This window comes from Triticum dicoccoides, chromosome 2B, assembly GCF_002162155.2.
Source record: "Triticum dicoccoides isolate Atlit2015 ecotype Zavitan chromosome 2B, WEW_v2.0, whole genome shotgun sequence".
NCBI lineage: Eukaryota > Viridiplantae > Streptophyta > Magnoliopsida > Poales > Poaceae > Triticum > Triticum dicoccoides.
The window spans coordinates 419,942,181-419,964,774 of NC_041383.1; the positions used below are offsets into that span (position 1 = coordinate 419,942,181).

A 22,594-nucleotide genomic window follows, 5' to 3' on the forward strand; every position below is an offset into this window, starting at 1 on the left:
ATTTAATGTGGCCCCGTTGCAACGCACGGGTGTTCTTCTAGTTAGAAGTAGAGATGAAGACATGTATGGTAGTGCATCTAAAATCTAGTCGCATAAATGCACGGATCATTTCGCGGTTATGTTTACGTACGCGACCAGTAGATTCTTTTTTAGGGCATGTACAATGGGGGCAGCACGTTGGTGCTGCCCCATGCATACACGTAGGCGCAAAAGACGTGGGGAATTCGTTTTGATTTTTCTCACTCAACGCACAAACCCGAGGCCACCATTCACTAGGGCCCACACTCTCCCTCTCCCAGACTTCTCGATCCATCTCTCTCCTCCGTATCTTCTTCCCCTGACTTCTTCCCCCAAATCAACCCAAATCAATGGGGATACCCCTTGAAAAATAATGTGGAATAGGAAGGGGATTAATCAGTGATTACCGAAAGAGATCAGCCACGACATCAAGGTAGCGCCGCCCACGATGGCCCTGTTTTCGAGCTCGCTGTGACTGCCATGGCTGGCCGCCGAGTCGGCGCTGGCGCCGCCGGCCATGGCCCATTTCCAAGCACACGGTGCTTACCATGGTAGCGATCTCGAGCTTGTGCTTGATGTGTTTGGGCTGCCACCGTGCGCTGGGCGTAGAGAAGCCAACCTCTCTTCCTTTTTCCCCTCTCTCTGCCTTTTCCTCTCTTTTCTCACTTTTCCGCACGAAGAACTCGTCTCCTCTGCAGGAATCACCTGTGCTCTGCAGGCTACACCTTTTATGCCATGATGGCATCCGAGCCTAGTTGGCTCATGGGGCAGCAGTATTGGGGCTATCCGTTGGGCATGCCCTTAAATGCCCATGGCTGCTAGTGTTTGCTGTAGTAGTTTCGTTGCTGTAGTGGAGAAGTATCGGGCGTCCGAGCTGCGTACAGGGGCTGTAGATGCTCTGACAATTCCGCGCGTGTGGCCACCTGGAACGACACGGGTGAACAAGTAAAGGAGAACGGAACGTAGCGGTTTCAGGGCTACATTTACCACACTGGCATATCGCTCCACCTGCAAAAGTTGGGCCGCTCTACCGCCACTGACAGGTGGTCATCATGGGGGCACAGGTCACCGTTCCACTATAAAAGTCCTCGGCGATGTAAAGGGCAAGATAATTAACTCGAGAAATCAGGAAAGAGGCCCGGATTCACGGACCGGCCCCCTCCAGCTTTCGGTTTCGCTCATGAACCCCCGGCTGGTGAAAACCGAGGCGGCCGACGAGCGCCTCACGCCCCCGGCGACTGGCGCCGGCGGCGGCGGACCGCGCGCCCCGGTTCAGTTCATAGAGCTCAGCAGCAGCGACTCCGACTCTGACGGCGGCGTCGGCGGCAGCGCAAAGAGGTCCCGCAGCGCGGCAGGGGACAGCGCCGCGGGGAAGCGGGCTAGGGTTTCCGCGGGGCCCGTGGTCGGCGTGGACGTGCCACCAGGCTTCCTCGATCCGCTACCGGCGCCTCCGCAGCCGTCGAGGGGCGCGACGAAGCAGTTCTGGAAGGCCGGGGACTACGACGGGAACCCGGCTGGGGGTGCGGAGCCGCCGCCATCTGGTATTATTTCATCTTCTTACGATTCGTGTGAAGCCACTGCCTCTTCTCATTGCTTTATTTGCATGCGGTGTTCCCGTCAGACATGGCTAATTAGATGCAAGAGCGAATGTTTCTTCTGTTCCCCCTTTTTCTTGTTAATCTTTACACGCTCTGAAGGTCGATCGTTGCACGAATGCTTTAAGAATCTGAGCGGTTTGTTCTTTACTGAGGAATCTCATGCGATCTGACATTTGAGATTCTTACAACAATAGTGTGCGAATAGAATGGAGAGTATTTATTTAGAAATATCACAAATAAACCCTACCCATATGAACGGTGGACTGTTCATCATTACCAAAACATAAGATTCCGGGTTTGCATTGTGGGGTGAACCCCTGTAAGAATGGGATCAACTTCGACCAAACCAAGACTACACTTAGCATAGAAAGTGTTTTTGATGCCCCTGGTCATGATTTCATTGTAAACTATTTCGGACTACTGCAAGGGCATTTTGGCCAGCTTATGTTCATACTGTACATCTGCATAGTTTTGTGCTGATACTTCTCAAACCAACCGCATGAATATGTGAAGTGATAAAATACAGTATACTCCTAATTGTGTGTACTGTAAACATTCTCATTTCATTCAATGTCCTGGCTTTTTTCATGGATTTATCTGATGGAAGATAGCAGCTCAATTGGCATATTTGTTATTATCATAGAAAGTTATGTGTTTCAATAGGGATGAGCCTTGTTGAATGGACGGAAAGAATTTCTTGGGAGCTTGTTAGTTTTTTATCCTCACCACTAAAAATAGTAACTCTTGTTTTTTTTTTGTATTCTCAACTACTTATTTCAGCATCTGGATTGGAACATGTCCGCGTACATCCTAAATTTTTGCACTCAAATGCAACAAGCCACAAGTGGGCTCTAGGGGGTATGGTCTTCATCTTTGTTTCACCTTGTTTCTGTCTTTCTTGTTTCCTCACACAAACACTTAAGAAGACACAACAATCAGCAATGCATTGTTTGTTCACATCACCCTTCAATCTTTGATCATGTCAGTTGGCTAATATATACTTTGATCAATGTTACAGCTTTGGCTGAGCTTCTGGACAACTCACTCGATGAAGTAAGCTAAAGAAGATATAAGGCCTCCTTTGGTTCATAGGAATATTGTAGGAATTGCAAAGGATAGGAACTTTGTAGGAAAAATTCCTTTGAAGCCCTTTGGTTTATAGGAATGGATTCCTATTCCTACGTAGGATAGGAATCAATCCTTCACATTTCAAAGGGAAAAAAACATTAGCCTAGACTCAATGGAAAAAATCCTATCCTATGCTTCAAATGACTTCTCTATAGGATTTGAGATGCATGTCATCTCGATTTTCCTATTCCTATATTATTCCTATCCTATGAACCAAAGGAGGCCTAAGTTGTTCTAGTTTGTAGAATCAAATCCTTGCCTGTTTACTGATTGGCTTCCTTTTTAGGTTAGAAATGGAGCTACGTTTGTGAACATTGACATGTTGGAGAATAGTAAAGACAAAACAAGAATGCTCCTTGTTGAAGGTGCGATTTCTGTCCTCTTTATTTATATACTGATGACGACATATACTTCGTTCTTGTTATTCGACTAGAAAACATATTGAAAATAAGAATATCTTTACCTGGATCAAGTTACCAAAAGAAACATCTCCCGCTGGACTCATGATAGACCTAAACATGAACTTATACGGCTAATTACTTCCAGTTTAAACTAAGAGCAAACTGCATCACCGTCCTAACAATTGTTATTGTCTCACTTAAGTACATAAGCTTTTTTTACTTCACCTCGACAGATCCGAGATCCCTAAAATTATTTTCTTGTATTTATATAGCATGTTAAATGGACTTTAAGTATACAACACTGTAGTATAGGACACCCATGTCCCATATGCCATATTAAACACATGATATTTTGTCTTACCAATTATTTGACGGATGAGCCAAATTTAGTTTAGAGAACCTTACAAAATAAAACCTAATGGATAAAATAGTCCGACTAACCTTACAAGTTTATAAGCCCCTTATTCGATCAGCTCCTGAATACAATCCAGTTCAATGTTATTTCAAATTCAAGTGCAATACCTTTTTAGGATAACAGGTTTAGATGGAAAATACAAATGGAGCAACAGTGACATAATTTTATATATTTATTTATGTTAGTTTTTTTAACTTATTGCCTAGATAATGGTGGTGGAATGGACCCAGATAAAATGCGTCAGTGCATGTCCTTGGGTTATTCGGCCAAGAGCCAAATTGCAAATACCATTGGACAATGTAAGTTGGAAGAGTAAATTACCTGAACACCTGCAGTTGATGCATTGAAATGTTTTAGTATGCAGGTCAAACTATGAAGCTTTTCATTTCCTTTCTTTGCTGCCTTGCAGATGGAAATGGTTTCAAGACAAGTACAATGAGACTTGGTGCTGATGTTCTGGTCTTTTCCCGTAGCCGTGGAAAAGAAGGCAAAAGGTTGTCGCAACATATTGCCGATCCCTGTAGGCTGTAGCAACTTGATCTAGATGATGATTTTTACCATGAATATTGTCTAGCCTTACCAAACTATCTAAATAACATTTGTTTAGTAAATCAAATCAAATCAAATCAAATCAAATCAGTTCAGTTTAGTTTAGACTTGGTGCTGATGTTCTGGTTTTTACCATGAATATTGTGTAGCCTTGCAAATCAAATCAGTTCAGTTTAGATACCAGATAAAAATTGATATCTCCTGGTATAATGTATAGAGTATAGAGATAGCATATAAATCAAATTTACCTGCAATGTCTTCCTTGTCGTGTTATTCCCTCATCACTCAAAGTGAGTGTTTAGTACATCGACTACTTCTATAATTTATATCGCCAACATATTATGATGGGAATCATCGTTCAAAATTTTGTCTTGGAAATATTGAAAGGTAAAATAAGACTTGCTTGGAGGAAAGAGTGGAGTAGTTTGTAGCAGCACAGAGTATAGTGAGGAGGTAGCTTGTGTTTTTACCAGTTGTGATTCTCATAATGTACTATGTGACCATCACAATTTAGTTTTTATTTTCAGTTATATGAGCTGCATGTGGACTTTCTATTTCTACACATTTTGAGTTTTTTTTTCTTACCAAGAAACTGAGATCTATTGTTTTCGATTGCATGAAGGCCTACACAAAGCATTGGCATTCTATCTTATACCTTTCTGAGGAGCACTGGTAAAGAGGATATTGTTGTTCCAATGGTAGGATCATTGCTCTGTCAAAATTGGTAGTCTCAATTTCTATTATCTGTATCATGTACATTTTTACAAATGCTTATTTGAAAAAAAGAATGAATTATGTTTGTTCATTGCAGTTTATATGAAGATTAAGTTGCTGGAAATCTATTATGTCAAGTGTTTAATGTTTTAATTCTAAAATTTCCAATGTTCGTGAAACTTTGCAGATTGATTATGAAAAAAATGGACTGAATTGGACAAGAAAGCTGCGGAGTACATTTGCTGATTGGAATACAAGCCTACACACTATCATTACATGGTCGCCTTATGGAACTGAAGCAGAACTACTTGAACAGGTATAGCTTATGCTGCATCACTTGTGCATTTTGACTTGTGACACAACGAAGATACCCTTTATTTCATGATTAATGTTGCAAAACCAAAAAACATCAAATAATTGGCAGCTTAAAATCGAAAACTCTTGATATGATTGCTGACAAGAAAAATATTGTAAATTTGGTACTATGTGTGACATGGAGTTGTATATATGTTTTATTTTCTATCTAATTTAGATTTAGAAATGAAGAATTTACAGCATGTCATATTTTTGCAAGGACAATAAGATTATCTCGTGTTAAAAGTTGCTGTACACTACATTTGCAGTTTAGTTCTATAAAGGAACAGGGGACTCGAGTTATCATTTACAATCTTTGGGAAGATGACCAAGGAGATTTGGAACTCGACTTTGATGCTGATGTAAATGTAAGTTTGAATAGCTGACGCTGTGCCACCATATTTTGGTTTATCAGCAAACTTGGTTTCTAACGATGTTTGAGGGGGACAGGATATTCAACTCAGAGGCGGTAACCGTGATGAAAAAAATATCGAGATGGCTAAGCGGTTTCCTAACTCCAAGCATTTCCTTACATATAGGCATTCATTGAGGGTAAGTTCACAGTGATGTGTTGGGATTGACTTATGGTCGATACTCGACATGTATTCTTAAAATGTTAGTCTAATCATGAGAACTTTGGTATTAGGCCATTATATTGTCTCCATTTTTAGATCGACCGACATCTTATTTGTATTTGAACGTTTGCAACCACGGGGCCGGACGTCATTGATGCAGTGACAAAAATGATAACTGCTGCTTGCTAAAAAAACTTAATAGTAATAGCTGAATCTTTTATATCTCACCTGGATTTCTTATAAACTGCGTGAGCCTGCTGAGCTGTTGATGTGTGTAACTTTTGTCAAGAGTACCTAATGCTTGTAGTTGTATATAGGTTCCTTTGCAACATTGAAATTGTTCTTTTGTTTTAGAAACTAGAATCTGTATCTCTGTGCCACATTATTTTGATTATGTTTCTATTTTTTTGGTCCTAGTTTGCACTATCGCTGCTAGACGTGTTGCTGATGATGACTTGTGTAATCTCCCTTTGCAGAGTTATGCATCTATTTTGTATCTCCGACTTTCAGATGCTTTCCAAATTTTTTTACGTGGAAAAGAGATTGAGCACCATAATATTGTGACTGACATGATGCTGAAGAAAGAGGTTACATACAGGCCGGTTGCAACTAATGGACTTCCAAAAGATTCAAATGTAGAAAACTATAACCTCCTCTTGACCTTTTCCTGAGTCCTGATGACATATCAGTAGCTCATTACTCACCAAATTTGGTCTTCTGTGTCTCAGATGGTAGCTGATGTGACGATTGGCTTTGTTAAGGATGCAAAATTCCATATTGACGTCCAAGGATTTAATGTATATCACAGGAACCGTCTGATAAAGGTTCTTTCAATGCATACCCTTTTTCTTGGTTGTGAGGTTTCAGTCCATTTCTTCCTAATCTAGCTATTATAATTATTGCTTTCTCAGACTACTAATGTATTTTGTCACACATTGATCATTGGTGGGTCCTGCAGATCATGCTTTTAAGCTTGATTAGTTATGAATATTTTGTACGCGTCTACTTAGCAGATGATGTTTATTTGTTTGTGTTGTTACTATTAGTCTGTTCACTTCCAATTATACTAGCAATTGAATGATCTTAGGAAATATCATTGACCTTTATGAATGAAGTAGGAAGTATTCTCACTCTCTATTTTATATCGCTCGATTATTTTATTATCACATTAAGATTTTATTTGTTCCTTCTAGCCTTTCTGGAGAGTGTGGACTGCTGCGGGAAGTGGTGGGCGTGGTGTTATAGGTAGGTCACTCTGGTATGTTGGTATCACTTTCTTTTTATTCGCGGCTGGAGAAGTAATCAATTTAATCTGCAGGTGTACTTGAGGCTAATTTCATAGAGCCAGCTCATGATAAGCAGGACTTTGAGCGCACAACTCTTCTAGCAAGACTTGAAGCACGATTAATTCAAATGCAGAAGGATTACTGGTTCGTTTTATTATCATTCTCTTTGATTTGTCACTTGGCACACCAGTATACAGAGGCAGTTATATTGTGGCTTATATCAATTAGCAGAAGTATGGTTTCAATTTGCACTCATCCCACCGTTCTCTCTCTCATAGGTCAGGAAATGCTCATCGGATTGGTTATGTTGGAGCTCGCTCTTTCAGAAGTCCTGAAACAGGAAGAGGTAATTGAATGATCGGCGTTTCATCTGTTTGATTTTTTCTATGACTTGTTAGCATTTTTTTAGTATGCTAACATATGGGCTACTTCAGAATTTCTTATATTAACCATCAAGAGTTCTAAAATATCAAGTACTGTAAGACTCGTGGTTCTGTGGTATTCCCTTTGTCCGTCTTTTTAAAGTATGCACTGTCCATTTTTAAAACACTAGCTAATTGCCCGTGCATCGCAACGGGGGTGTTTCAACACCAGTCATGCCTGACATATAACTTACACCCACCATATTCTAGATTTTGGTAAGATTTGATTTGAGTATGGGTACACGAAGGCAAGGAAAGTTTTTGATTTAGTTGAGGTTTTGTAAAATTTGATTTGGGTATGGGTAGGGGAAGGCAAGGGAAGTTTTGATTTAGTGAGGTTTTGGTAAGATTTGATTTGATTTAGTTAATGCAAGACACGGCTTTGGTAAGATTTGTTTGAGTTAATGCAGGACATGGTTTCCAGTAGGACAAGGAAAGGTAGGTTCTGATTTGGTTTAGATTATCCCAAACCAGGGTGGGGGGAGGGGGGACGTGGAGAGGAAAAAACCAAGGTAGGGGGACGGGGGAGGAGGTGAGGGAAACATACCATCCCTTTAATAGTAGAGATTAACTACTGATATGCACACAAGTATTTAGATTTCTCATGCACAAATGTCATCTAAAAAATTCATTTATCTCGGTTACATGAAAAATTGATCATTGTATACATAGATATTGAATCGAGCAAACCTGACAAGTGTGCAATCCAATTATGTAAATTATGAATTTTTTTCTGCTTTGTTCCTATTGCTCTCTCTAAGTAAACTAATGTTGATTTTTCTACGAATAATAATGAAACGGGATTTACAAAAGTAAGGAGGAGCTTCGTGCTGCAGCATGCAAAATGTTTGAATTGACGTACCTAGATAGCTCACTTAATGATGTACGAAAACTGTGTTCGCCACTTATATACTTTGTACACCTTCCAGCAAGACACATTGACTACTTAGTTTCTGCACACAATTCACCAATCTTGAATGTTGACATTTTGCACTGTCAAGATTAAGGCCCTGTTCGGAATCTCTCCACTCCGCGGAGTTGGTGGAGCTCGGTTTTGGCAGCTCCGTCAAAGTGAGCTAAAGTCTGGTCCGCTCCGGGAGCGGAGTTAGAGGAGCGGAGGGGAACCGAACACTCCCTAAAGAACAAAGTATTTTAGAAAGAGAACACAATGTTCTTTTAGGGAACCGTGTTAACTGGATGAGCTCGTGCGTTCATTAGATCTGATAAAAGAAGTCTTAAGTTATATGGTTAAATTCGATGCAGTGTTGCAAATCTGATGGTTGAAATGGTTATGGTTTACAATGTAAATTGCAGTGAAGGTACACGGACTTGGCGCACGGATGCACTGTAGTCCACGAACTTGACTTGTGTGTTCATTTTGCAAATAAAGACCAAGATTTACTAAAATCACATAAAAAACCTGTTCGGTGGGAGTCGTTGCGACGAGGTGGTGGGAGGAGGTGATTGAGATCTCGGATGGGAAGGAGCACTGGGCGGAGGACTCGGTAGGGCGAGGTTGGGCCTCCGCCCTACCTTGATTTGGCGGAGAACTTTTTATACTAGTGAGCATTGCTGTCTACGCATCATGCATCCTGTCGTGCTACACCGCTGAATGGCTGCGAAAAGAAGAAGAAAAAGGCATCGTTGCGCATCCTATGGACCGAACGGATGAGGCATCGATTGACCTAGGCATGCTAGCTTGGGCCAAATTACTTGGCCTGGTCATGCTACTTGCCTAGTCATCATTCGCTAGTTGACCGAACGGACGAGGCTTCGATCGGCCGGCGGTGGTAGCAGCCTGTGGACCGAAACGAAGAGGCATCTAATGCAGCTACCACGCACACCACTCGAGCGAGCACCCCTAAAAAACACTCGAGCGAGCGACCAACCCTAGCGCTAGTGGCCACTTCACGCGGCGGGTAGGCGGACAACGGGAGCCGCGGAAGCTAGACAGGGCTTAGCCGTGGGCATAGGCACGGCCGCAGGTGAGCAGCGGCGGCGTTGCTTGTGTTCGTTACCGGGTGGTTGCCGGTGAAGGATCCGCCCCTACTTAAAAATTTCTTGTCCTCTGCCACTGGGAAGGAGAGCGGGTTGTCATAGCGTGCCATTAGTCTAGTGTCGTCCATAGAGTCCCTTGTTGTTGTGGCCACACCTAATGAAGTCGTCGGCAGTGCAGGAGCCGTCATCGCAGGCCACCTCATAAAACTAGGTCCAGGTACTGCTGAGGCAGGGGCAGTGTCTGAGGTCGCGGCTGCGCAGGCAGTTGCAGGTAACTTTGGAGAAGAGGAAGAGGTCATAGACTGGGTTGAATTGGTTGTACCAGTCGCCGCTGGGCTGGCAATTCAGCCAGGTGACTTCACTGCCAGTGTTGAGCACCATGTGGGGCTACCACATGTGATGGCCCATGTGGAGCTACCACACGTGATGACTCACAGCGTCACTGCCTGATACGGATATCACGGGGCTTGTATCTCCTTTGTGGGAGCCTTGTTGGCATGAGTTCGGCTTCTGTGAGCCTGTTTGCGGCTAGCACCTCGCGCGCGGAACACGGAGTGGAGCTGAAGGGTGAGGTCACTCTCTTGTCCTGCTCCTCAGCCTGCTCAAATACCCGAGGGAAACAAGCAGGTTTAGGAACCGAGAAGAGGATCGGGGAAAACATAGAGACCTAATTTCAAAATGGTGCTGAGTTGATTTGACTTCATCACATGTCGTGCACGTGACTGATTTGCCAGCGTGTGCCGGCATGTAGGCATGATTAGCCCGAAGTGCCTTTGTTTGGACTAAAATAAACCTGTGAGCCAAGTTCATGGACGCTAAGGTTACCTTCTTAAAACTTGGTACATGGTGAATGAAATAAACTGTGGATATATCATATATGTCCATAGTGCATCTCATGTTGCCTCTGGCTTGTGTGCCTCAAGATGGTTGCTGTTTGCCCCAGAGCATCCGACTAGACACGGCAACACATTATATGTAAATTGTTTAATCTCACTTACACATGAACTTAGCTCCCTCGTCTTAGTGAAAATTGCACTTGAACTTATCAAACTATCATGACTTTCCGACTTGGCTCCCTCGTCTGGTTTCTCTGCAGCCATGGTCCCTAAACTATCAATTGCACTTGATGCTTAGATGAATATTGACAACTCCCTCTACACTTACATTCTCTGCAGGAGCATATCTCATTGAGAATAACTTTTATCTCCTAACTAACTGGTATTGTTAATCTGCTATGACCCACATGACATTAATCTTCAAAATCGTTGATCTTAGATTTTTGTTTGCATGCAATTAGCTTCGCAGAGACAAAATTAAGATGAGTTAACCTAAATTAGCATGCACTTAGCATCACAATTATAGCCTTTATTTAAGGTTGTAAAGCTTCATTTCAAGAGAGATGAGATGCTTTTTGAGGGAAGAGAGATGAGATGCTTGATGTGTGGGAGGGAGGATATTTGAGAACCAAAAATCAGTGATTCTTTCTCGAAATTAATGTCCCATGTTGTATTTTGAAGAGCATATTGATGCCCAAACCTACAGCTTTTAAAGGACCAGGTCCAGAGGGAGTATATCGAGAGTAAAAAAAAATGTGTTGAAAAACATCAGCGTACATCTCAACATCCAGATGAGAGAAACCGAGGCATCAACGACTCGGCATCCACCTCAGCTAAGTCTGTTAGTCTAATGGTGGAAAGTAGCCAAGTGAGGAAGTCGTGATAGTTGGTGGACCCTGGTGGCAGAGAAACCAGTGGAGGGAGTCAAGTAAGAAAGCCGTGATAGTATGGGGAGTCCCGTGCAATTTTCTCTTATTTTAAGGAAACATCATGTTCATTTTTTGATGCATTAGCGTTTTTCTTTAAAAAAGCTGTAGTAGGGAAGTTCCCTCAAAAAAAAAAAACTGTAGTAGGGAAGTAGTTGCAGATAGCTGATACAAGGTCCCTGCCATCTGTTTTCGTAACCAATGGCATCTGCTTCTTTTGGCTTCGCTGCAGGATCAATTTTGTTTGTTTAATTTTCACATTTTTGTTCCATTTGAGGTGCGTATGCGTAGTTTCTGTCACTGGTATGTGGGACCCACCTATTTGTGATCTCAAATAGGAGTAGCTTCTTTTGGATCAGGGGCACTTCTTAAAAAATGAGGTTATAGAATAGACTTGCAGAAGTTAAACATGCAAAAGTAACTTCTTTCCTATAGAAATATATGGGTGTGGACAGTGGAGTACCTCTACCAGCATTAAGATAGGCCACATCACACAGTCAGCCCCCTTTTTCTTAGAACCAGAACCAGGGCCCTTTTCCTGGTTCCTCCGGCTCTAGTGTGGGGGTAGCGTCAGAAGTGCCACGTTGGCCTTGGTCTTGGCAAAAACAGCGCATAGCTTTTGCTCATGCTATTAGCAAAGCAGAAGATGACCTAGTGCAATACTCGCACAAACTGTGAATTCTCATTTGCCTACATCGTTAGTTCCTATTGTCAGTTAAATCCCAAATATCTGTCTGGTTTCTGACTGCCCTTGTAGATGAGAAACCTCTAACGCTAGCACCAGGGTTAGGGGTTTGTGGCAATCTGTGTAGTAGCAATGTCAATAAGTTGACAGTTCCAAAATGGGTTCAACGAGGCTGAGAATTTTAATCACAGAAGGATATTGTACTTCCATTACAGACCTGTTAGAGCAGGCCTTCTGGCTCAACAAAGGAATTTGTTCCTAGCCATAGCATACAAATGTACTATTCTAAACTACATGATGAAAAGCTCTAATTATTTGGAGATATGTCACCTCAACATTAAAAAAATACTCCCTGACAAAGTTTGAAAGCTCAAAGCAGATTTCAAAACCTTTGAACGGTTGATCTTTGTCGCTTTTTTACATTTTGAATGAATTCGTGTGATCTCGTCTTCTTTTTGTATTTTGAATGTGTTTGCACATGTATAAACTGATTACTAATTTCACTGCCCAAGATATATGATTAAAAGAATTTAATTCGTTCAGGGAACAAACAATAAAAAATCTCAACTTTTACCACTGTTATAATTTTTTATTTAGACCCGGCATGTTAATCTGATACAAATGATCTCTTTGTGAAGTATGTTTTCATAATGACACCAAAATTATTTTTCAGGTAACTATTACCACATCTTCCTCACTAGCCATAATATCTTTCTGTTCAGCATACCTAGAAGGCGAGTGCTAGGTGCCGGCCGACCGGCGCCAGCCTCGATCGGTCCGCTCCCCATCGTTAGATTGAACCAACGACAGCCACCAGATATGCATCTCTTTCCCGCATGGGTCAATTCTCTCTTCGCATCGTTCTTCTCCCATGCGTGTTCGACCCGGAAGAAAAGGGAGATAGCGGCCAGCATGCAACCCGCAGCCGCCACCAGCTTCGCGTCTCTGCCCACAGCCGCGCTGCCGCAGCACCCTCACCGTGCTCAGCACCGTTGCCCCCATCACAGACATCACCATCGCAGCACCCCCGTTTGCCTCCTGCTGGTACCACTGCTGCAACATCCCGTCTCGCCGGTCGTAGCAATTCGTCTGGCCGGCCGCAGCTTGCCGTCACAGCAGCACAGTTGCGGCCGTATCACTTGCTGCTCCGCCCGTCTACGGTTCCACCACCATCGCTACCGGTTGCAGCACCACGTCCATGCTTGCACCTCCGTCGTGCATCAGTCCCAACTCTGCACTGCGCCGGTTGCAGCACCATGGCTCACTGGTTGCAGCTTCCTCCGACGCCGGTCGTAGCACTGCCAATTGTGGTTGTAGCATCCCCGCCGGCCGCCCCCAGTATCCTCAGCATCCTCATCTGCAGTTGTTGCATCCCCGGTGGTGGTCCCATCATCTCCATCTACCGGTCGATGCATCCTCGGTTGCAGCATCGCCGGGTGGCGGTCCCAACATCCCATCTGCCAGCCGCTGCATCCCTTATTACCAGTCACAGCATGCCGCGTTGCCGTCCCAGCACACCGAGCTGCTGGTCCCAGCACGCGGTGACAACGGTTGTGGTATGCCGAAGTGTTGATCCCAACACGCGGTGACCATGGTCGTAGCATGCTGAGATGCCAGTCCCAGCATGCGGTGGCCGTGGTTGCAGCACGCCGCGTGGTTGCCATCATTGTACATGGCAGCCTCGCAGCAGGTGCTGAGTCTCAGTAGTGGCCATGGCTAGTCGTAGCACCGAGTGTCGCCAAAGGCAGCGGCGCGCGCTTTCGCCCCACGGCGCTGGCTCCACGGCCATGACTTGGGAGGTGGAGGAGGCGGACGACCCAATGAGTGCCGATGGTGAAGAGCACCCCCCCTGCAGCCCCACTTCGCAGCTCGTCCCTGGCTCCCGCAGCAAAGCCTTGCTCGTCTTCCTCCCCTCACCCTTGCAGATTTAGTAGCCATGGGAAAAGAAGGAAATGGCTTATCTTCCTTATCTTCCTGACCAATCCCATCAAACTACAGGCACCAGGAGAGGAGTAGGTGTAGGGAGGCGGTGGCACGCGATGAGCGGCAATGGCCGACTTGCCGGATGGAACCCGCCTCCTCCGATTTGGGTTGCTGGTAAACAAAAGAGAGGAGAGAATACAGGGAAGAAGGGTTAGTTCGCGTGTGCTGGACGGAAAATTCTGGAGAGCCTGCTGTGCGTGCGTGGGCCCTGACTGGGACACGTGGCGTCACAAGCAGCGACCGGTCTCGCCCTCGGCCCGTCAGCTGATTCTGGATATTTCCCTACCTAGAAGGCACAGATTTTCATTAATACCCGTGAAATCAGACCATACTTGCTCATATTAGATGGAGTGGTAGTAATGCCATCTAATTTGACATGCATGGTCCAATCCATAAATTTTTACTTCAATTTTATCTCAGATAGGCATGCTTGCCAAACAAAGATTGTGAAACGGAGGGAGTATTGTAAGGGGTTTGTGTCAAAGCTATATGTATGATACTGTGCTAGTGTCCAAATCATAGAGTTGGCTGCATTCTTTAGTGGGCTTGGAGTGACTTTATCATAACTTCAATAGCAATTAAATTATTTTTCTTTGCAGATAACCAGCTATTTTCTTGACCAATATTGCTTTTATTCCTTTATCAGAAAACTCTCCTGAAGGTTCCCCAGGAGCACAACCATCACCAGGTCATTCTGGGAAAGATTATTCAAAACAGCGCAACGCTGGTAAATCATATTCTGCCTCCAGTAAGAAGAGCGGGAAAACAAGCACACCGTTTAGTTGTCAACAGGCTGAGAAGTCTGCCAGGACTAAGCGATCTGTGGGATCAATACTGCATGGGTTACCAGACACAAGTGATGACAGTGATTCTGAGTTCGTGAACACACCGTCATTAAGTTCAAAATCTCATATCCTGAATGCACATAGAAAATATTTCCAGAATGAGAATACTAGTTTGGCAACACCCGCGTCCAATGGAACAACAGAAAAAGAAAGAAGCATAACCAAATCCCAGTTGGCGGTAATTTTTCTTCTCGTGCTGATGTTTCAATTTAGTATTAACGTCTACTCCCTCCCTTCCAAAATTATTGTCGTGTTTTAGTTTAACGGAGGAAGTATTTCATTAGGTTTATATATATTTGTATGTGTAACAGATGACTTACAATTCTTTTGTAGTTACTATTGTACTCCATCCGTTCCTAAATATTTGTCTTTTTAGAGATTTCAAATGGACTACCACATACGGATGTATATAGACATATTTTAGAGTGTAGATTCACTCATTTTGCTCTGTATGTAGTCTCTTGTATTTAGGAACGGAGGGAGTATGATGTAATTATATGCTTCTATTTCTCACTTGCCTTCGAAATTACATTTTTTACCTATTTATATGTGTAGTAAACCTTACTTACCTGCATGTTACATTTTTTGTAGTTATTACTGCTTGATAATGTTAATATATATATATATATATATATATATATATATATATATATATAGGGAAAATGCATCCTACTACCGGGTGTAGTTACACCCATTTCTCATATACTACCATGTGGTAGTATATACTCTACTTTATTATTTGTAGTATGTTTATATACTATAACTAAGATACTCCAAAGTGAATTATATGAAAAAATTGCAAGTGAGCCCATAGTTAAAATTGCAAGTGAGCCCATAGTTTTATTGTATTTGTGAAATACGTACATATTTGTACGCGAAATGGAGTATGCACAAAATATGATACATACTCCCTCCGGTCCTTTTTACTCTGCACATTGGATTTGCCGAAAGTCAAATTTAGCTAAGTTTGACCAAATTTATATTAGAAATTATTAGCATCTATAATATCTAATAAATATAATATGAAAATATATTCCGAGATGAATCTAATGATGTTGGTGTTGTTATGTAAATGTCAATAATTTTTTATATAAACTTGGTCAAAGTTGGATGAGATTGACTTCAGACAAACCTAATATGCAGAGTAAAAAGGACCGGAGGGAGTACTACCAAAAAAGTAGTATGTATACTACCTAAACATTCTTATATACAACATACTACGCGTACATACTCTTTGATGTGATAGATACTACCTAGAACGTACGAAACAAAAGTGGGAGTAACTACACCCGGTAGTAGCAAAAATTTGTCCTATATATATATATATGTGGATGTTATTGAAAAGAGATTTTATTATCTTAAACATGTTTGCCCCCCAGGAACCAAATGCAAGTAGTAACGTTGATGGACATTCCATTGATGATCATGAACCTGTAATCAAGCAATTGAGGGATGAAAATGCATCATTAAAGGAAAGGTAAATATCAGCAGGGCTTGGCTATTTTTCATGTTATTATCATTATACAGCCAGTAATGCAATAACAGATCCTCGATGTGGACTGGATGAAAATATTTGAGAATGGATGAAACGAATATTGTGAGAACTATAAATGTTATTTCACGTTTCTGACTGTCATTTTCTTGCATCACTCCATGTTATGCAACTGCTGAGGGATCGAGCTACTCCCTCCGTTCCTAAATATTTGTCTTTTTAGAGATTTCAAATGGACTACCACATACGGATGTATATAGACATATTTTAGAGTGTAGATTCACTCATTTTGCTCCGTATATAGTCACTTGTTGAAATCTCTAGAAAGACAAATATTTAGGAATGGAGGGAGTAGTAAGTAATTTTTTTAGGGTTTCACTGGCTGAAATGGGTAACAAGAACAATAATCTGGACTTCGGACTGCTGCGTACCAAAATCAAAATACAAGATATATGAAAATGGATCTGCATTATTTACTTTTTTCTGATGTCGAAACTAGAAGATCAGTGTGATGTTCTAAATTGGTCTTGTGAGACACACTTACAAAATAATTTGAAGGGAAGTGTAAAGTGTTAAGTTTAAGTCCACATGATATGTGATCAATAGAATGATCTGTCCCACGCTGGAACTTTTTAGGTGTAGAATAATGTGACAACCAAATAAAGTAACTACAGCCTTAATGGTTGCACTTGCACAAAGTGGGGAAGAAACCTCAAGCGAGTTGGTATGCATGTAAGTGCCTCCCACAACACACGCATGCTAGCAATGATCCAAACTATCCATATGGGTTTGAACATGGCATTGCTTGTCATGGGTTTCTGCAACTATCCGTATTTGTGATTACTATGATATCACTTCTTATCTTGAGATTACGATAAGATGCCCTATTTTGTGGTGCTGCTCTTCTGCCAGGTTATTGATTGTGGAAGAGGCAACGTCACAAGAGCTGGTTATGGAGCGGGACAAAGTCAAGTCTTTGACAGAGAGGGTAAGCGCTTATGTCTTCCCACATGCAAACTAGTGTCTTGAACTATTTATTAGTACTTGTGTAACCCATGTTGGCGTTTGGTTTACAGTTTGTAAGGAACATTATGGTGCTGTTATGCTGCTGTAGTTTGGATATTTTCTCCAAAATAAGCATGAACCATTTAAATCATCTGATACTAGTGCAAACAACCAGATGATCATTTTCTGTTCCCACCGACAGTGTCACAAAAGCTTGCTGTTGCAACTCTTAACATTATCTATTGTCATTATAATTCTATTGCTTAATACTCCAGTAGGTTCTGTTGCTTTTTGGTTTGTTGGATAAAAAGTTGAACTGTTTGGTGCTGGGAAATCCTACTTTTGCAGACCTTCTTATTAGTCATTAGTTGTTTCTGTAAAGAAAAATAAGAGCGTTCAGATCACATAAGTGATCTAAACTCTTTTATCTTTACAGAGGGAGTACCTGTCTAGCATTATGCCATTTTATTTACAACCATCACAACATCAACTAATTACCATGTTCTTTTCCTCGCAAATAAATAACCTAATTACTAAATTATACTCCCTCCGTTCCAAAATAAATGACCCAACTTTATACTAAAGATAGTACAAAGTTGAGTCATCTATTTTGGAACGGAGGGAGTATGTGTTATCCCAATCCAAGGCATGATCAATGGTTATGCTTCTGTGAAGAGTTTGTATAGTATATTACTGGTCTCTAATCTGTCTTCATTTCGCAGCTGGAGGATCTGCAGAGACAACTTGATACTGCAAACAAGGAACAAGAAGCACTGATTGACATCTTTTCAGAAGAAAGAAGTCGGCGAGACGAAGAAGAGGAAAATCTAAGACAGAAGCTAAAGGTGAGTGAGTTCCTTTGGTAACATATTGAAGCATCACTTGGATGTTATCTCCCAGCATGCTTGGTCTTTGATTGGCAGGAAGCATCGAACACCATACAAGAGTTGCTGCTGGAGAAATCAAACGCTGGCAGGAAAGGTCAAAAGGTGTGAGAAACTCACCATGTTGCTACCGCCTCACTAACCAGAGTGACTCCAGTTTCACGTTTTCACGCCCTGGGACATGGCATCACAGTTGCTTTTGCAACTCTAGCTTGTCTACAGCCATTGTTTAGCCCCGCCCCACCTTTGTTTAGAGTTGAGTGGTAGTTGAATCATCTCGTCCAGGGTAAGCTTGGAGCGCTTTGTGCATAGCCATGAATGAGATGACCAATAAGTTGATTCAATGTAAAGTAGAATAACCACTTGTTCGTACGGCCGTTGGCGATTCCATGTTTAGCCCGTCCTACCTTTGTTTAAAGTTGAGTGGTATTTGCATCATCTCGTCCAGGGCAAGCTTCGAGTGTTTGGTTTATAGCCATGAGTTCTATGTAAAGTAGGATGGCCACTTAGCTCTACATTGAATCGATGCCAATTTTCTAAGAGTGTTGGATCGAGGCACTAGTTTAGCCTAAATTCAAGGAGTAGGTCATCTTGGGTGCCTTTTGCATGTGGGAGTTTTTCGCCTTGTTTTCATATTATAGGAAGTGTATGGTGTTGGAGAGGTTCTCTACATGAGGTGTGGGCTCTAGACGAGCGTCCGCATTTTCATCGTCTGCGTTGTAGAGTGTGGAAAGGCAGGCAATTAGGCTATTCCCATTGCAGCTCCTTTTCAGTGTGTTTGATATGGTTACATACAAGTACTTGGATTCATTTTTATCTTACACTATTTCTTATGATATACCCTACTTTTATTATGCTTAGCGAGCCTATTTGGATGATAGTACCAATTTAAGAGCATGGCTAATAATATAACCAACTGCTGGCTATGCACATTGCCGCTAATACTCCCTCTGATTGGGTTTATAGGGCATGATTTTTAGGACTTTGATTCGACTAATAAGACATGTATAATATGCCAAAAATTTATATGGCTACAAATACATGTGACAAGTATAAATATATGGTTAAAAAATCACCCCATTTGTCTTGAATTACTTGTTGTAGAAATGGATATAAATGGATGTTATCTAGAACTAAAATATGTCTAGATATATTTATTTTTGCGGCAAGTAATTCAGGATGGAGGGAGTATATGGTCCGGAACTACATTTGACCAATATATGTTTTCCTAGTTAAAATGTAGATTTATAAACCCAATTGAAGGGAATGGCCAACATGTATATTAGTTACTATAAAGAAGTATTACACCGAGGTATCTGGACCACCAAACAACCATGCTGCTATTGAAGCGCCGATGTTGCCACTCCCTTGTTATAGACGGTTTGACTTTGTCGATGACAACCAGAAAGTTTTCGTGCACGTGCCTCTAAGGACCAATGTCCTCTAGTCATCGTCATTGAACCCTTGAATAGATCTGAAGGAACTGACATCAAATCTCGCTATTGCACACACACGATGAGAAACCCTAAATTTGTTGCCCCAAGACTAGAGCTCCGTTGACTATAGAATTTGAGGAGGATCGAAGGCCAGAAGACAAACTCGACGAAGAGACACCGCCATCCACCTGAGCATCACATGTGCGAGGCCTAAAATCCCTTGCCTAAACTAATAGCCGAAGCGAAGGCATTGGATTCCCCCTCCCCGCCACCAGCCGATGAAGCGGAAGACAGTGAGGAGGCGAATCGGCGAGCTCGCACGTGAGCATGGATGGGAGAAAATGCTTAGATATGTAGAATTGTTAAAAAATATATTATTTTATTAATACAAAACCCACCTCACACTTCTCTTTCTTACTAGAAATATATCAATATTTAAAGGTTTTTACATCACTTATTATACTCGCTCTAATGATTCACACATTGAATTGCGTGTAGAGACTCACTAAGTATGTGCCTTGAGGGAGGAGAAAACCATGCTCGTAGGTGAAGAGGCGAAATTGAAAGGGATTTTGGGCAAAAAAATAGAAATAACCCACACTTTCTTTTTTGCGGGAAACTGTCGATCTATTCATCTTCAATCATGGCAGTACAACGAACATAAAAAATAATAAAAATTACATTCAGATTCATAGACCACCTAGCGAGGACTACAAGCACTGAAGCGAGCTGAAGGCGCGCCGCCGTCATCACCCCTCCCTCGCCGGAGCGGAACTTGTTGTAGTAGACAGTCGGGAAGTCGCCGTGCTAAGATTCCATAGGACCAATGCCCTAGAACAGCAACCGCCGCCGATGAAGAGAATTTTAGATCAGAAGGATCCAACCTGAAGACACATGAACAAAGACGAACAAAGACCGGATCCGAGCGGATCCACCAAAGACAACCATCGACCAAATTTCGTGAGATCCGCTGGAGACACACCTCCCACGCCCTCCGACGATGCTAGACACACCATTGGGACGGGGGCTAGGCGGGGAGAACCTCATTTCATCTTCAAAAAGCCGCCGCCGTCTCGTCTTCTTGAGCAGGACACAAACCCTAACAAAACTTGAAGAAGCACCTGAAAACGGAGCCCTCCCGCCGGCAAGGGCCGGGATCCATCGCACACCCATTGTAAAGCCACAGGAGACATGGGAGATCGGCGCCGCCGCCGCCGGGAGGCAGAAACCCTAGCCGACTTTTCTTGATTCTGGATTTTCTTAGACAAAGGCAAACGAAGATTTCACCACAATGAACCTAAAAATAACCCACCCTCTTGTGGAATGGAGAGTATGTGTTAGCAGTCACTAAGATCAGATATGCTCATACGTACATACCAAGACACCACAAAATACCAAAAGCACCAAAAGCAGTGGCCGATGCTAAGGTGACATTACAGGCAGGCGGTTGCGTGCGCGTTGCTAACCGCAGTAGCTTTGAGTACTGGGAACAACAACACCCAACCCCATCATTGACGCATGTACACGCTGGGAAGGAACATGCATCGGAGTACACTCGACGGGCACCAGGAACAGGACACTGTCTAGTACGTCTTCCGCTGCTACTTTTTTTGACGGTGCTACGCTGGCTTACGCCGGCCTGAACCATCTTCATTATAAATAAGGTTGAGATACAACACAACCGGTTGAGATACAACACAACCGGTACAAAAGATAGTACCCAACACAACACACGCACGAAGTTACAGAGAACAACAGAACTAGGAGAGAGTCGCGACAAACAACCAACACCAAGAACTTAGCACCCATCAACACTAGGTAGACCAAGAAGAGCGGGAGCTAGCTTTGTTGGACCAGTTGAAGGAGATCCGCCATCGAGAAGACGAAGAGAAGAAGTCACCAGCTGCTTTGCAATCACTCCGCACCTTGAAGAGCTAGGAGAGTCGCAGACACCATCGAAGGGCATCCCACTGCCTAGGCATGTCATGACGAAGAAAGCCATAGACCATGCCGAAGGGCAATGTTCCGCCGACACAATCCTGCACCTCCTCTAGGCCACACCCGGCCACCATCACAAATAGAGGGATCAAAGTACTATGCAAAACAACAAAACCTCAAGCGCCGTCGAAGGGTACCGAAACCCAAGACCACACCACCGCCACGAGCCCCCAAGAGTAGGTCAACCCTCAGAATCAGGATGACCAAGGCACCAATCGCCACCACAGATCACATCCACCGCTACCACATAACAGCCCGAGCACCCAACAACCGCTCCAACCCAGACATCAGACAACCAAATGCGTATCCATGGCTCCAAAAACAACGCCCCCAAGAAGGGACACACCATCGAAGATGCCGTCGTCGTCTGATGCAAAGGAGGACCTTAGGCTTTCGCCCGGAGCACATGAAAGAGCAAGCACGGAAGCTCCCCAGTGATGCCTTCATGAAGAGAAACGGCGCCCGGAGGCGTCGCCATCATTGTTGCCGACTAGGTCGACACAAGGCTTTCGCCTGGAACATCCCGTCCCGGTCGTCTCCGAAAAGCTGGCAACCGAGTCCAACAATGCAGACCTCCCCGCCCTCCAATCAGACCATGGCGAGCGTCCCCGCTAGGCCAAAAGGAGGCATCTGAAGCCACAGTCGCTCACCTCGAGCCCCTATACGTACCGGAGTCAGGAAGAGCCTGTTGCCGCCTGCATCCAATCCCTTGCCGTCAACCACCACACCTAACCTCCACCACAGCATACCCCGCCGACGGCACCACTGCCGACCCCCCAGCCATAGCATTGTTGACCGACGGGCATGGTAGCAAACCCGGACCACCGTGCCTCCAGAGAGCTGCGCAGCCCAGCACCTCCGTGATGACCCGCCATCTCCTGAACGCGGCCACGGGACCGCTGGCCGAGGAAGCCGCCGCCCCAAGGGAGCCAGATCTGGCGCAGGAGCTCCCCGGGATAGAGCAGCGGCGGATCTCCGGACGACCAGTCGCCCATGCCTCCGCGCCGCTCGCGCTGCCGCACAACATCACCCCTGCCAGCGCGCAC

General features: G+C 43.5%; 1 protein-coding gene across 1 annotated transcript; it reads left to right on the plus strand.

Annotated features, from left to right (window-relative positions):
- Positions 1-1,149: 1,149 nt before the first annotated feature.
- On the plus strand, positions 1,150-18,721 carry LOC119363993 (protein MICRORCHIDIA 7-like). The gene is made up of 20 exons (XM_037629380.1): positions 1,150-1,559; positions 2,397-2,474; positions 2,635-2,669; positions 3,031-3,109; positions 3,767-3,859; positions 3,970-4,054; positions 4,732-4,807; positions 5,011-5,139; positions 5,447-5,545; positions 5,628-5,729; positions 6,229-6,387; positions 6,481-6,576; positions 6,946-6,997; positions 7,071-7,182; positions 7,317-7,384; positions 14,535-14,911; positions 16,113-16,210; positions 17,138-17,213; positions 17,953-18,075; positions 18,154-18,721. The coding sequence occupies exons 1-20, from the start codon at positions 1,199-1,201 to the stop codon at positions 18,223-18,225; spliced, it is 2,370 nt and encodes a 789-aa protein (XP_037485277.1). The 5' UTR covers positions 1,150-1,198; the 3' UTR covers positions 18,226-18,721.
- Positions 18,722-22,594: the final 3,873 nt, after the last annotated feature.